Here is a 16,600-nt window from a genome sequence, read left to right as displayed (position 1 = left end):
AGTCTAACATAAAAAATGGATTAACATTGTTTATGTATTATTTTAATCTCTCATAAATATTTTGAATCTTTTTGTAAAAATGTAAAAATTGATAAAATCAATCTGCTTTGGTACAGTACATGCCTCCACACGTTTCACCGAAGTATCCAATAATATTCTGGACGAGCGCGAATGGAACCAATCAGAAAGAGCATGATGAGAAAAACAACACTGTTTGGGTCAACGAACCAGAGGAAGTCCTGCCCCTTTCCAATGACGTAAACGGCGCTGTGTTGTGAGTCTGTTAGTAGCAAAACCTCACATTACTGCACATTTTACTTCATTATTTAAATCAAGCGATCTTGCTCCAAAGAAGGACTGTACATTGCGGAATATCATGTCAGATACGGTGAGTTCAAACCTGTGTTATAGAATCGAGCTTGTTTGTGAGAGCAGAAGAGAAAGACGGACTTGTAGAAAATGAAAATAAGAGGGCCTATCTTTTAGCCTGTATGTTTCCATAGCTAGCTAACTGATTATGGATGGGAAAGTCTTGCTGTATAAACAGCTGTGGTGTTTTAACCCGTATATTGTCTTTGGTTCTGAAATTTCGTACGTTAGTCCCGTTTATTGTGTTTGTAAACTTGAAACTAATTTCTTTCTCAAATCTTTCACTTAGCCTGGGTGCTAGTTAGCTGCTCTGGGCCCTGAAGCAAAGTTCATGAAGGCTTGAGCTGAGGGACCATGCTGAACATTTGAGTTTATTAATTCATTTTAGATGTGTTAATTAGGAAAAGTTGTGTAACATTTGGACATGTTGCTTTTAGTTTTGTATTTTGTATTGCTTTACTGTAGTGGTGCTGGATGAATGTTTACTTTTAAAGCAGTTTCTTTACTGCAGATATCAATGAAGTACTGAACAAACAAACTGCATCAGGCAGACAATGTTGTTCTGCACTGATTTAACAAATTAAAATGAGATCTATTTAGGAATGACATATCAATGAATAATTATTAGATTCATAGGACACTAAACATCTAATTACTCTCCTTTTGTTTAAACAGGAGACCAAGCCCTCAAGTGATGGAGGCGAGAAGAAGGATGGAGAATATATTAAACTGAAAGTGATCGGTCAGGTAAATAGAGGCGCTTTTTCAGGTTATCAGATCACATTTTGGTAATATTAAGCAATCTAAACCCAGTACTGTCCAAGCTGAAAAGGGCTGCCAATACTGCTGTCCTATGATTACATTTTATTATCACTCATCTGCAAATTTGTGATTTCATGTCATTTTGCAGGACAACAGTGAAATTCACTTCAAAGTGAAGATGACGACACATTTAAAGAAGCTGAAGGAATCCTACAGTCAGAGACAGGTGAGTGATCACTATTAATTTTATAAATATTTATCTACACTACCGTTCAAAGGTTTGGGGTTTTAAAAGAAGTCTCTTTTGCTAACCAAGGCTACGTTTATTTGAACAAAAATACAGTAAAAACAGCAATATTGTGAAATATTATTACATTTTTTAAATGTAGTTTCTGTGATGGTAAAGCTGAATTTTTAGCAGCCAGTCTTTAGTGTCACACGATTCTTCAAAAAATCTAATTATTATCAGTGTTGAAAACAGTTGTGCTGCTTAATATTTTTGTGGAAGCTGATACATTTTTTACTCAAGATTCTTTAATAAATAGAAAGTTCAAAAGAACAGCATTTATTTGACATGGAAATCGTTTGTAACTGTAAAAGTCTTTACTTTTGATCAATTTAATGCATCCATGCTGAACAAAAGTATTAATTTCTTAAAACATCTCACTGACCTCAACGATTTTTAACAATACTGTATGTCTATACTTTCCTGTTTTGACATGTTTTGTTTCACATTTTTGCAGGGTGTACCCATGAACTCTCTAAGGTTTCTTTTTGAGGGACAGAGAATTGCAGACAACCAGACCCCCAAAGAGGTACAGTACACACTTCTATGAGTAAAACTGCAACAAGTTATAGAGAAGAGAAATGACAAAGTCCATGCATCCAATCGAAATCTGTGGTATTTTGGCATAAATCATCCATCACTTGGTAGAAGCTAGCCAAATTATGCAGATGCAGGGTTCATGATATATATAAGGGTTCAATAAATAAGGGTTTATTTGCAGTGAGGATACATTTGGTATGCCACATGGTTTCCAATATAAAATCTTTTTCCTCACTGAGGTGTTTACATAAAGCCTTTTCTAATAGATCCAATTCTGATTTTTAGACTTTGTTTAAAGTGCCCCTATTATGCTATTTTAAAGATCCATGATGTTTTTTTGCAGGCCTTTTACAACACGTTTACATGCATCCAAGGTCAAAAAGCACTTTAATTTTCTCATAATATACATTGCAGCATCACCTCATTTCTCAGTGTCTAAAACTCTTCAATAAAGGATTCGCCCTGCATCCCAATGTGCATACTATCCACACTAAATAGTATTGAATATTACTAATGTCTCATACTATTTAGGATGGATAGTATGCACATTGAGACCCAGGCTCGGTCTCTCTAAACCTCCCCTTTCCTAGAGCCTGCTCTGCTCTGATTGGTCAGATGGCCCAGTCCGTTGTGATTTTTCAGCATTTGTATACAGTAACGATGGCTTCGGTTTTACCATATCAATTCGAGCCCGAGCCCTCATTCTTTGGAAGTGCATACAAAGTGGATTTGCTTTCAAAGCGCAGAAAGCAGCGTCTTCTTGACATGTCAGCAACACAAACCAAACTCTCCAAGGCCTCAGCTACAACTCCAGTGTTTGAGGGTCAAAGTAGATGTTGTTCGCAGGCAACCAATGAAGACCTTAGTCTGGCATTATGCAAATTTTTTACAACCTATGTGTGTTTGTGCAGGAAGTAAGACTGGAGTTACTGAGAACTCGTTTCAGCAGTTCAAAATTGGTTCTTTGTTTTTTGAGACAATAACTAGGTTTATTGTGCACTTTGATCTTTGAAACTTTGCAGACATTCACAAAAAACTATATTACATACTGCTTGAAAGGTAATATCAGAAAAAGCATAATAGGTTCACTATAAAAATAGCTAATTTCTCTTCTGTGACTGAATGAAAACACACTTTTTTTTTTTTTTAATTCTTAAAGTTGCTACAAGATTACAGCAGTATTGACCAGCTGGCCACAAGCACAGCTGCTGAAAACTTCCACAAGAGCAGAAAGAGTCGAATCGGTCATGCTCCTGCTCACCATGTTTGTCTCTCTGTCTGTCTTTCAGCTGGGAATGGAAGATGAGGATGTGATCGAGGTGTATCAGGAACAGACCGGTGGCTGTCGGAATGACTAGACATTTATTTTTCATGCTCTTTATTTTTATCATAATTTTGTATGTATGACATGTATTTCATCTGTTTCCTTTTGCTGTCACCTCAAAGGGAAGCAGAAAAACCATCTGGATCAAAAAGATAATCTGTTAGGACTGCTGTGTTTGAAGGAGTTGGGGTGTTCTTCCCCTCTTTCACTATCCTCTGTCTGTGTTTGCGCTAACCAATCCCTGCCTTCATGCGCCTCTTTTAAAGGATTCTGGTCACTTTCTGCATTGACACATGAAACATGTTGTGCTATGCCCTGAGCTGATTGAAATGTATCCACACAGTAATGCTAAAAAAATGGTAGATTATGCTGTTAAATCCAATCAAATCGAGACAAATGTTTGATGGCAGCTTTGATGTTCCTGTTGCTCACTTCTGTTCATGAATTTGGCTATTGTTAAGAGTTCTGTCAGGTTCATTAGCTTTCATTAAATACTTGTTTGTTTTATTGTTTTTGAACCAAAATCTCCAAAACAGACTCGTTTTATGCTAGTGAACACACTTGCCATAATGCCATAAGAAAAACTTTTACATTCTGAGATGGTTTATTTGTGCAGTTGTTGTCTGATGTTCGAAAAGTGTAAAATGTTTCTTCCCTTTTCTTGCTTGTGTCTTGCAACAGCTGTGTACAGTTGTACGGTATATTGCAAGAGGGAGTTCACTGTAGTGTTGTAAATGACAAGTAGGGTTTTGTTTTGCATGGTTTTGTGTGATGTATATGACATTGTACTGCCCCTGTTTGAATCTGTGTTGTCACCTATTCTGCCTGGTCTTGGGTATTTGACTCCCTTTTAGCCTCAAAAATGGATTTCAAAGCCTAGAAATAATGGGTAGCTATGTTGTTTGATCAGTACTCAGGGGCATCATTCACATACAGCAACAGTGTCAGTGTAATCATGTTTATTTTCCTACACTTTTATATTTTTAATTCTATGCGAGAGGGGAGGGAATTTGGTCCAGATGGTTTTGTGGATATAGAAGAATTATGACTTTGCTTTTGTCTTTTGTTTTGTTTTTGTTTTTTGTTTTTTAAATAAAATGTGTCATAAAACAGTTTGTCTTCACATGTGCTCTTTCAAATCTTTCAGGAAAAATGATCTTGGGAATGTTCCATTTATGAACACTAGATGGCAGCAACACCTTTCAAGTCTTGCTAGGCCACTTATTTTAAATTAATAAATATCAGTTGGGCAATACAGCATGTAACAATATACAGAAAATATATAAAAAGCAATATGTCATATAGAAAGGTAAATGCACAAATTACTTTGTATTTATATAACAGACCAGTCTGAGGATGGTATCAGTACAGATATATATATATATAATTAATGAATGTCTTCATATTCAATATCTTCAATGATTTCTGTAGTATTATGTGACACTGAAGATGGAGTAATGATGCTGAAAATTCAGCTTTAAATCATAAATAAATTACATTTTAAAATATATTCATTTTAAAATGTAGCAATATTTGACAAGATTACTGTTTTTTGTTTGTTTTTAAGATCAGAAATTCAGTCTTGGTGAGCAGAAGAGACTTCTTTTTAATTTTTTTTTTTTTTTAAATCTTAATTATTCCATACTTTTGAACGCCAGTGTATAATTGTAAATGCATTTACATTTATACACAACATAAAATATTAATTTATTTTTTTTATTAATACTTTTTTTGTTCAAGCACCCATCTTTGATCATATTTTTGCCGGTGATGTGTGTGGTTTTGTCCTGATTTTACACAACATAAAATATAAAATTTATTAACACTTCCCTTAGGAAAAGCGACATTTTGTTTTGAATGTTCATTTTGGTACTTTTTGTTAGTAAAAAAACAAAAAAATGTAAAGCTTTCTGTCTCCCAGCTTATAAAAAAGGGAATATTGATATTCATCAAAATATGATGTCTTTCTCTTAATCTTTACATTTGTGAATGCTGTGACTATGCGGTACTTAGAGATTCCAAGTTGATCAAAGGAGGAATAATTTGTCATCTAAAGCAATTACTCTGAGGATCCGAGTGTTATTATGGGATTGATCCACCGCTGACATCGTCACGTATCAGATCCGGACCTGGACACAGATGAAAAACTGGAACAGTGTGTGATCATTAATGTTAATTCAACATCATGTTTGAAATGTCCCTTAGACTGTAGCTCTAAAAAGATGAGTTTTTTTATGCAAAAGTAACAGTATTCCCAATGATTCAGTGTGTTTCTAGTTACAGTGTTGAAGAACCCGCTCTGCTGAATGTCAGTGTGGAGGGAGAGAGGGCCTGACTGTGCTGTACAGAGAGATTGTTTATTTTAAGTGTCTGATTCCAGGAAAGGACCGATATTAAGGCAGGAGGAAAATAGAGAGAGAGTGTGTGTATGTGTGTGTGTGTGTGTGTGTGTTGAAATGGGGGGTCTGGGAGTGAAACATAGTGTTGGAAAAACAGCAAAGGGTGGATAAAGTGATGAGAATTAGAGAGATATGAGATACAAAAGAGAGAGGGATGGAATGAGGTTCTTGGAAAGAAAGGGAAAACTCAGAAATTGTGTCCATTTGATGCCACACGAGCCATACAAATGCCTTAGGGGTCTTTTTAAAAACATGGTTGTGTTTCCCCTTTGAGATTAAGTGTTTTTCAGAGTTTCACCTTCAGATCAAAGAACTTCAGATTCATTCATTGTTACCTTGAGGACTCGAGGAGGCCGCTGTGTTTGTGGTTTATGCGTCAGTGTATAAAATGTATCACACCAAGGCATTGCGTCCTACTACAGCGTTCAATCGTTATGCAAATAATTACCATGAATAATGTGTATGCTGGTTGTTTGGAACAAAGTGTTGCTGTGGGGGCCTCTGCTATAGCCGAACCCCAACGGGATGATCCAATTTCTGTGCCTGGGATACAGCACCTCCGAAAGCCTAAACACTACCAGATGAGACCTCGCAAAAAATGGAGGAGGGCTGCTGTGTGTGTGAGTGTTTATTCAGGGGGGAAGGGTGCAGATCACCTATGAGCACACATTAAAGTTTAGCAAGCATTTGTCTCTGTTGCATTTTGTAGAAAGGATCATATCGTGAGGAATCTGCATTTTCTTGATCTATTTAAGTAGGAGTTGTACTATGAAAACATACTGTAACTTTTAGAGCTCCTCCCTAGTCCATAAACATCATATAGGCTAGGCTACATTTCAGCTAAACTGCAAAAACGGCTTGTTTTGTATCTCTACAAATTCAGATGAGTAGCACATTTACATAATGCCCATTTGGAGTTCAGAAATTGGTCCAACCAGTTATAGTAGTGGGGATAATAAGAGGAACTAATAATAAAAGTTAAATGTGTGAAGGTCTACCAAACATTGTGCTGCTCATTGTGCTTTGGGGTAGAACCTGCATCACAAGTTTGTTTTAACAAGGCCTCTGGTCTTTTCAGTCTGATTTTAACAGTTTGTGTGAATTTCATTGTGTATTCCCAGACAGCAACATAGTGTGGCCCAGATCCGGCCCACATCTGGAACATGTGGATTACACGCGGACCAGATATGGGCCGGATCTGGGCCGTCATGTTGCTGTCAGGGTTGTGAAGCTGTCCACAAGCTAATGCTCACTTTACGATGACTTTAAAATGAAATTAGTGTTATTTATGCTATAAAAAATCTTGCTGATTGTAACTCACACACATTGGGCGTTCTAGCATTTTAAATTGGGCATAAGGGTATGTTTAAATGACAACGATGTAGGCTGAAAAGTACAGCCGACAATGCTGTCAAAATGATCCACGAAAGCGACTAAAAACGCTGTATTATTCATGCCAGTAGTTGTCGAGGTTACTTTGTACAGAAACACTACGAGCCTATAGTTTTTGTAGTTTACACAGAGACAATTACGTTATTGTTTTAAAAAACGTGCACTTTGAAACCCATTTTTTTGTGTTTTCAGGCCCCCAAAATGCAGCTGTCATGTAAATGAACAGCCAAAATGCGTAAAAAGTTTTCCGTTTTTAGTTTAGTGGTTTTAGTCATGTAAACTGCCCCTAAAAGTTGTGTCTTTTCTTAATAAATAATTGTGACATATATACAAGTGAAAACGGCTTCTCGAACAAGAAAAATAAAATAAAATAAGGCGGGATTTGATTTTGTCCAATGGGCATTGATTGGATGGTTGTGATCTCATGTGAGTGACAGGTTGTCCCGACCTCGCGACGGTAAACAGTTATTTTGATTAAAATTTACGAGGGCACATAAATTTATTTATAAAATAAGGATGTGCACGGACAAATAATTAATAATAAATACTGCAATATTCCATAAATTCACCATGGTGACTTTAGGTCTATAAACCTGTACATAGTGCGAACATACAGCACAACTTGTGTATAAAAAGCTTATTTTATGCACAGATAATCATGTTTTGTACGTTGAAATCGTTAAATCATCGTCTGCGTTTTGATTTAGGGGAAAAAACTTTGAACAAACGTGATTCAACTCGTATATAAAAGACGGACAGGTTTGGCGCATGCGCACTATTATTGCAATACTCCACCTGACCTGCAGAGAGCAGCACTGAGTAGTTGCATTGTATGCGAGACGTAGACGTAGTGTGAAAAAATAATCTGTCTGTAACTTCTGACAGTTTGGTGCAGCAGCCTTGACTAACACTGTAATTGGTCCTCAAGGAAGAAAATGAATTGACAAAAATACGGGTGCTGATAACAGACCTGATACACAGAAGTGAAAAAGAGTAGGAGAAAGTGTAGCAACCCAATCCAATATTTTTGGCACAAATACTCCCTGATCTGTACTGTGGGAAACTGAACTGGGGGAAATATTATGTATCAAGAAGGAATGTTTCCCTGGGCAACCCCGCCGTCACTTCCTTTTCATATTTCTATCAAGGAGAGAGCACAGAATAGACATAAGATACCTCAACAATCAGGGTGATCTGCTGAGACAGCTCTTTACACAGGTAAACATTGTTAACACCTTGAAAAACATAGGTTAAAGCTTTGTTTGTGAACTGAGTATCGATACAAATTCAGGTAATTGTATCTCAAGGGACTGAAAGACTGTTCCTATAAAGGGTGTGCAGTTACCTGGGAAAACATGTTCCTTTCAGAGGGTTCAAGGCACCTGGGACCCACAGTAGGTAACATTTCCTCAAAAAATGTGCCCAAAATGCTCATCACAGATAAATGTACCTGTTAACCTAATAGGCTTGACTGTAGGGGATCATAAATTTGTCAAGGTGTGGCCGTATTAAGAGAACATGTGGGTTCTTTTGTTAAAGTCACCATGAAATCAAGATGGACAGTTCTTATATTTGTATGGAATATTGCAGTATTCATCCGTACCATCATTCACATGAGATAGCAAACAATGATCCAATGAATTGCCCTACATTTGTTCTTGTTTGAGAAGTCGTTTCATTCGGATATCTGTCACAATTGGGAAGAAAAGACTATCACAACTTCCGTTTCATGCCGACTTTAACTGGTGTGAAACACAGCTTGGTTCTGTACAATAAATATTCTTGAGCCTAAAACAGACATGCTTCTTGTGTTGTATTGCAAAATGGTCGTTCACAGACAACTTGTTGCAATGACAAATACATCTGAATTTTGTCCTAAGAATGACTTTTGCACAAATATATTGGTAATTCTCAGGAGACAGTGACATTTGTGGCTTTGCTATTACTGTTGAAATTTCATTAAATTATTTTTTCCCACCTTGGGGCCCAATGTATCACTGCCCTAACCAACAATAAACATACTATAAGGAGATTTATTCTTCCAAATATTTAGATCATTAGTGGTCAACAAATATTACTTTTTGAAAGTTGCCTTGAAACTTTCAAAGTTTCAAGAAGAAAAGAAATGGGATGTGTATCCGAGTGAAACGACTTGGCTCCTTTCATCCGTTTTCTTTTGGTTTCAGAGGATTGGAGAAGTCTAATATATGTCACCAGAGAGATCCTGCCGTTTCACTGGAAAACCTACTGTAGAATTAAAATGTAAGAAATAAGCAAAAGCATATGCACTGATGAATCATTCACAGTAAAATCAAAAACAAGCATTTAGAAAATTTTCACTTCCTGCTTAATGGACATATATGGTTTATCATTACTAGCCCTAAAGTGCTGCGTTATTTCAACCTTAAGTTTCTAACTGAGTAAATATAATGCTATCACTCAGTTTTGATGTGCCTTGTATGAAATCACACATCATAATTTAAATAACCCATGACATTCATCTCACAAAATATGTTTGATATCAACCCTTTTTTAATGTTTTTGGGGTTGAATGGTGCAAGAGTTTAAGATCAGTGCAAAAAATATATATATATATATATATAATTTATATTATATTATTTATAATAAAAGTCTTAGCTAGCAAATATTGTCAAACACATTATTTACAGTTAGTTTTCTTGAGCCAAGAACACTATTTTTCCCAAAAAGAGCTGAACTATTGAGCAATGTGTACACATAATGAAATAAAGACTGTATGAGAAATTTCCCTGTTTGATTTTTAATGTAAATTCCCTAAATGATGTCAGAAATATCAGTATTTGTCACAGCAAAACATGGGTGAACAAAAAGTGCCAGGACAAAGTAAAAGGACAAATTTGGTATTAAATGTATTAAATGGCGTGATTTATGCTGGCTTGACGTGCTATTGGAATTATCGTAAATACGAGTTTCCAAGTGGGAAATTGGACATGAACGCCCTCTCAAGTTGTATTTACTACTGGGACACTCCGAGATCATTTTGATACCTGGGTTTCTGAGTTGGCGTGCCATAAACTTTTAACACGGCGGATGAGAGAGCGATTATTATTGGTATTATTTATTAGTTGTTTCCACAACAGCTACACCGCCTTGTCTTGTCATTAACATAGTGCATATTTACATATGAATAACCATTTGCAACATATTGTATGTTTTATACACAACAAAAATAGCATGTATTTGACCGAAATTCCAGAATCGTCTACAAGCTGACTATCTAGATGTGTTGAATGTTTATATGGTTGTCAACAAATTGGACACTACATTTTATACGCTACATTTCAATATATTTTGGCTTTAATAAGATTTCCCCAAGAAATAGGCATAAATAAACCCAGTGTCCTCCACGATTCCTGTTTTTTTCTCGTAATCAAGATTCAGAAGTGAAATTTCCGATAGCATGTGAAGGCAAAATAAGTTCAGTATCAGTTAATTATACAAGTATAGGGACACATATAACGTGTTTCCAGAGAATCCCCCATATCTCACCTTAGAAACATGTATGAGTGCGTTTACGTGTTGGCAGAAAATCAGATGGTGACAGTTTACGCCTTTACATTTTATAACCCAACTGTCAATCCAAGTGATGGACGTTTCTTGGCTGCACATGCTGTGAATTTTACACGCTTCACACTCCCAGAGGCACTGAGTGCCAACACACCCAGTCAGACACTAGGGTGCATTTACCCACACAAATAATCATATTATACTGGAAAAACAACTGCATGATCTAATGTTGGCGTAAAGTTTAAGCATCATATCTTTACCACGTAATCATAATCTTTGGTATTCCAGTACCTGGTTGCATAAACCGCTTAGACTAGCCTTCTAAATGTTTCATCAAGACTGCTCCTAACTTTTTAAAGTCTGTTACACAAAATGGTAGATTGGTCTAATTGGAATTGGAAAAGTAAGGCTGATTGATTACCCCTAGTTCAGTTTTAACACAGTTGTTAAAATACAGACAAGAATTCTGGATCCTTCCTCCTCAATTCATTAGTGCAGTATCTACTGTATTCTCACAGATACTGTAACCCACCCACCCCCATCACCTTCCAAATGCCCTTACTGAGAAACATCCCCCAACCCCTTGGAAAAAAAAAACAGAAGGGGATGTGGGATGGGGCGTTTCCCTCACCCTAAAGAATGAAGCGGTATCCAGTTTCATCTGGAGAAGAAGGGAAGAGATCTTATGTTTTGGTACATCTCAGGGCTTCCTGTTGTCCCAGAGGCAAGGTGGCAAACTTCACACCATCCGTGATTATATCCTGTTTTTGTAGGCCACTTTTGTTTTTTTTTCTTTCTTAAGAGAAATGTTTACTCTTTCACCATCATTGATTCTTTTGTTAACCCATTTTCTCGAATTTTCCTTGCTTTCCTCTTCTCTTCCATCTTAGATTCAAGCTACACACTGAAACCATTTATGGGCTCGAGACACATGGAGGGCTACTCACTTGAGGTCTGTTATTTAAGTAAATTATGCAACTATCAGTTTCAACTACTTGCTAACAACTGTTTTGGGGGGAAATATCAAAGTGTCGTCAGAGCAATGACTCAAGTCACCATTTGTGCAAACGAAATCAAGCCAATCAAAGCAGCTTTTAAAAATCTAATCACTTTATTAAGTGAAATTGAAAAAAGGCCTTAGACAAAATTAATCTGCTTAAATACATCATACATCTTTTGACAGAAATGTGATATTTACAAATAATGAAATATGGTAACATTTCCTCCTGTACATACCTTTTAGCTAAACATTTTTAATCCTGTCAGTCACTTTCACATCACTAAGGCCTTTAAAATGCCAGAATATTAAATTACTTCATGAGACCTGACTTGATATGGCAACATGGATGAATAAGCAACTCATGACCAAAGAACATTAAATTTAACTAGTTCTAAAATCTAAATAAATGGCCATGTGCAACCAGATACTAAAACATGTAATCTATGAGAAAATGACCAAAAATTTGGTAAATAAAACAAAAGAGACATTCATTCAACAACAGGAACTGATCAGTGCTGCAAGGCACTAAATTGCAGACTTTTTTGGCCGCCGTGGGGCAAAGAAATCACGGCGTAAACTCCTGCTAAAAAGTCAGCATTAAAGATCCCACAGATAAGAGTTATGCCATCTTTTCTATTAAATCATTAGTAGGGTTTCCAAGGCTTTAAAAACATTTAGAGTCCATTGGAGAAATGCATGTTCTTTGGAGTTGTGCTTTCAAAAGTGTTGAGCACTTTATATGTTACTTTAAATGAGAAAAGAATCATGCTGAGCTCACACAGCAGTGTCTATTACCATCAGCATAGTTCAACGTAGTGTGACCTGATCACAGTTCACGTTTCCTTTCCATATTGACCTGTATTTCTCACATGCAGTCCACAAAGTTCAGTTCACACTGTTGTCTCCCCTTGATTGTTGCCCAGCCTTTTGTAAAACCTTCGCCACGACTGTAGAGTTTTTCCAGACCAGATCCAGAATCCTGACGTGATTCCTACGATCATAGTCATGAGGTACTTGATCATAAACACAGTGAAATCAGGCGTCATGGGCGCAAAGTTGTTGGCCGGGCACGGCACGGCAAAGCGCTTGCACGTCTGCATGTGCCAGGTTTTTTCCCACTGCTCACGGAACGCCTGTTCGTAGAAGTAACACGCAATGACGATGGTAGCCGGAACGGTGTAGAGGACGCTGAAAACGCCAATCCGTACCATCAGCTTCTCCAGTTTTTCTGTCTTGGTGCCGTCGTGCTTCATAATGGTACGGATACGGAACAACGACACAAATCCAGCTAGAAGGAAAGACGTTCCGATGAAGAGGTAAACAAAGAGGGGGGCGAGGACGAATCCACGCAGGGCGTCAACGTTGTAGATGCCCACGTAACACACGCCGGTCAGCAGGTCACCGTCCACTTGTCCCAAGGCGAGGATAGTGATGGTCTTCACAGCGGGGACGGCCCATGCTGCCAGGTGGAAATACTGAGAGTTGGCTTCGATAGCTTCATGGCCCCATTTCATTCCAGCAGAAAGGAACCAGGTGAGAGACAGGATCACCCACCAGATGGAGCTGGCCATGCCAAAGAAATACAGGATCATGAAGAGAATGGTGCAGCCCTCCTTTTTAGTTCCTTGCGCCACAGTCCTATAAGCATCATCCCTGAACTTGTCAATGCAAACCACCTTATCCTCCAGCAAAAACCCGGCTGCATAAGCCACCGCCACCATAAAGTAACACCCGGAGAGGAAGATGATGGGGCGTTCTGGGTAACGGAACCGGCGCATATCCACAAGGTAAGTGAGGACCGTGAACAGGGTGCTCACACAGCACAGGATAGCCCAGATTCCCACCCAGAGCCGTCCGAATCGGACCTCTTCCTCCTTGAAGTACATCAGCCCATGTGGCTGTTTGTGCTCGCAAGGGGCGCCACAGTTTTTCGCCCCCAAAAATTGATAATTGAGGTAGGAAGGGACTGTTAGTTGAAGAGGGCAAGTGAAAGCCTGATTTTGGCGTGGCAGATGCGGACGTGGAGTGAAGGGGTCTGGTACATACGGCGCGGGGTCTGTCGTCGGGATGTCGGGGTCTGATTTGTTCTGTCCCACGCAGATCTCTCCGGCTCCATGCACGGGAAAGTTCTCACAGCGGAGTCGTTCGGGCCACTGGAAGCCGAACTTGTTCATTAGGGCCTCGCACCCTTGTCTCGCACGCTCACACAAGGAGCGACAGGGTGGGATTGCCTGTTCTAGAACTGTACACACTGGCGCATACATGGAGCAGAGGAAAAACTTCAAATCTTGAGAGCACTGAACTTTGACCAGGGGGTAGAACTGGTGCACCTCCAGTCCCGCGTCCTCCTGGTTGGTGTGTCCCAGGAGGTTTGGCATGATAGTTTGGTTATACTGAATGTCTGTGCACAGGGGGATCGATATGGGCTGGCAGAACCCGTGCTCTGGGACGGATATACCCTTCTCTCCATGATACTGGGCTGAACACAATCCGAGCAGAAGTGTTGAGATGAATATGTAGCATGCTTTGCGAATACATGGACCGTCTTCCCATACCGCCATCATTGTTGTCTGGAAAACACAGAAATATGAAAATACATTTATTCCTCACAACTAACTAGTACTTATTTTTATGTTTCTAGTACTTATTTTAGCTATTAAGAAATCCAATAGTGACTATAATCTTGCTGGTAACAAATCACTGAATACAAGTACTTGTCTAAATGATCTATTCAGTTGGTCATTGTCCAAATAAGCAGAAACTACTCTACATTGTTACTGGAAGCAAATCTCGGATAGAATTCTGAGGGGGTTTACATTGCAACTATTCACTTCTGACTACAATGCATTATATTTGTTGCAAGTACCCTTTTTAATTTTATTATTAACTATTCATTAGGTAGTAGAACTTAATCTTTAATGTTTATAACTATTCAAAAAGTTACTAGTATGTAGTCTCAGTTTTCTTAGTACTAGCGTTTCTAGTAACAACCATCTTACTAGTAAAATGTTTTATTTTAACTATAAAAGTAGTCATTCTGGCTTGTCATTACTTATTAAACAACTAATTACTGAGCTAGTGCGTTGTAACTAGTGAAATAAAAGAAAGTTACTAACGTTAGTTATATATATAAAAAACTAAAAAACAAAAAAAACAAACAAAAAAAAAAAAACACCACCCCCTAGAATACAGTAGCAAAATCTGCAATTTGTTACCACTAACAATGGAAACGTTACAATGTCAGTATGGGGTTCGTGACTAGTAGCAAATTAATAACTACAAGTATGTAGTGATTAAGTATTTGAATAATTAGTTAATAATTAAATAAACACTAGTCACTACTGGAAGTAATAGACTGTAATGAACAATTACTAATACTACTTTAAAAAGTCACTATTGGATAACTAAGTAAGTTAGCGTTAAAATAATACAAAACATAAAATGCATTGTAGTAATAAGCTTAAAGAAAACGAGTTTTGTGAAAACTTTTAAACAAAGGAATGTTTCACTGACTAAGTCGTAAGATTAAATCGATCTACAGAGATAAAGCTCTATAAACAGACTTAAACTTCATCTATTATCGTATGGAAACCGAACACAAACACTTACTGGAGTTTACGTGCTCCGCGAAACTTCGGCTTGTGCTACAATGTGATATTCCTCAAATCCCGATCTGTAGCTCCAGACGTGACCGATCACTCGTACAAGGCGAATCCCAAACTATCCTTCAGTTCAGAGTCTTGCGTTCAGGTATTCATGTCCACTTTTTCTAGACTCCTCCACATATTTCATCATCAGAATTTCCAAACATCTGCCTCCTTTTACTTTCGGCCCTCCTCTCCCTTAAAACAATGTAAGAAACTTTCTCCGCCACTCCTGTTGAATCTGCAGCTCTATCTGTGTAAAGTTGATACGCTGACTCCACATTGCTCCACAGTAATGATAAAACGGTTTCAAGCAGCCCTTCATTCACTGTCCTTAGCGCCTCTCCGCGGGGCGCCTTGAAACCTCTCACCTTTCGACCAATAGGAAGATGTGTTTTTCTTAACGAAACGTTCGAAAGAATATTTCAGAAAAAAAAGTGGAAGAAAAAGTTGCAGTGTCTTCCTCACCTAAATTAATTTATTTAAAATATATTGATATGTACGCATATCTCTTCATTTGAATCACGGGGAGAATTTTTTTTTTTTTGCTCAGGTGATTTAAAATGTCTTCAAAATTTGGTCATGGGAGGGACAGTCATTTTTAGCGAAATGTGATTCTAGTGCATGAACTTTAGAAAATAGATGTTTGTGCTGTAAAACTAATAGATTTATAGCAGTGACTCCTCAACTGAATGTGATTTCTGCCACATACATCATAAAGCCATTTGGTGATGAAGTGGGAGCCGGACTGAATTATTAATCTCAAACAAATATAAGAGGACATTCAACTTGTGAAAAGTTATGTTTGGTGATTTGTAACCTGAAAATGGGCAGAAAGCCTGTGCATGTGTATTTATGATAAATGAGAAATCTGTTATGAGAAAACGCTGGCCAAGGAAGGGTTGAAAGCCATAGGCCAAAGCAATGACATGCTCCTGCTGCAATGGCCGTATTTATAGTGATGTTTATAGCTCAGAGTTGTTGATAAATCTCAATGGTATGTGAGTTTTGGAAATTTATACAGCCAGAAACACATATAATGATGAAACCAGGACAAAAGCATACTATTTTGAACCCCTAAGCCAAAAGCAAAGCATATAACAGATGCTTTTGAGACAGTATCATTCAAAGCATTTTTCAGACATGTTTCAAATAGTTTTTTTTTGGTGCACCTATAATTGAATAGCATTCGTGTGCCTGGTGAATCTGATAGCAAACAATCCTTTATCAGAGTGTAAATAAACCTGATCAATCATTCTAAAGTTAATCATTATGTCTGTTCTTTTTGCTTATCCACATTTCTGGCAGAAAGATGTTTGGTGTTAATGTCTATTATTC

General features: G+C 37.7%; 2 protein-coding genes across 2 annotated transcripts; one reads left to right on the top strand and one right to left on the bottom strand.

Moving 5' to 3' along the window:
• The first annotated feature begins 240 nt into the window (after positions 1-240).
• On the top strand, positions 241-4,386 carry sumo1 (small ubiquitin like modifier 1). The gene is made up of 5 exons (XM_067373614.1): positions 241-388; positions 1,045-1,116; positions 1,280-1,357; positions 1,875-1,946; positions 3,247-4,386. Exons 1-5 carry the CDS (start codon positions 377-379, stop codon positions 3,313-3,315), a joined length of 303 nt encoding a protein of 100 aa, XP_067229715.1. The 5' UTR covers positions 241-376; the 3' UTR covers positions 3,316-4,386.
• Positions 4,387-11,405: 7,019 nt separating this feature from the next.
• Positions 11,406-15,524, bottom strand: fzd7b (frizzled class receptor 7b). The gene is made up of 2 exons (XM_067373020.1): positions 15,228-15,524; positions 11,406-14,188 (listed from the first exon to the last, which is right to left on the bottom strand). Exon 2 carries the CDS (start codon positions 14,180-14,182, stop codon positions 12,509-12,511), a length of 1,674 nt encoding a protein of 557 aa, XP_067229121.1. The 5' UTR covers positions 14,183-14,188; positions 15,228-15,524; the 3' UTR covers positions 11,406-12,508.
• Between the last annotated feature and the right edge of the window lie 1,076 nt (positions 15,525-16,600).

Source organism: Chanodichthys erythropterus, chromosome 21 (genome assembly GCF_024489055.1).
Source record: "Chanodichthys erythropterus isolate Z2021 chromosome 21, ASM2448905v1, whole genome shotgun sequence".
Classification (NCBI taxonomy): domain Eukaryota; kingdom Metazoa; phylum Chordata; class Actinopteri; order Cypriniformes; family Xenocyprididae; genus Chanodichthys; species Chanodichthys erythropterus.
This window is presented reverse-complemented; position numbering and strand designations above follow the sequence as displayed.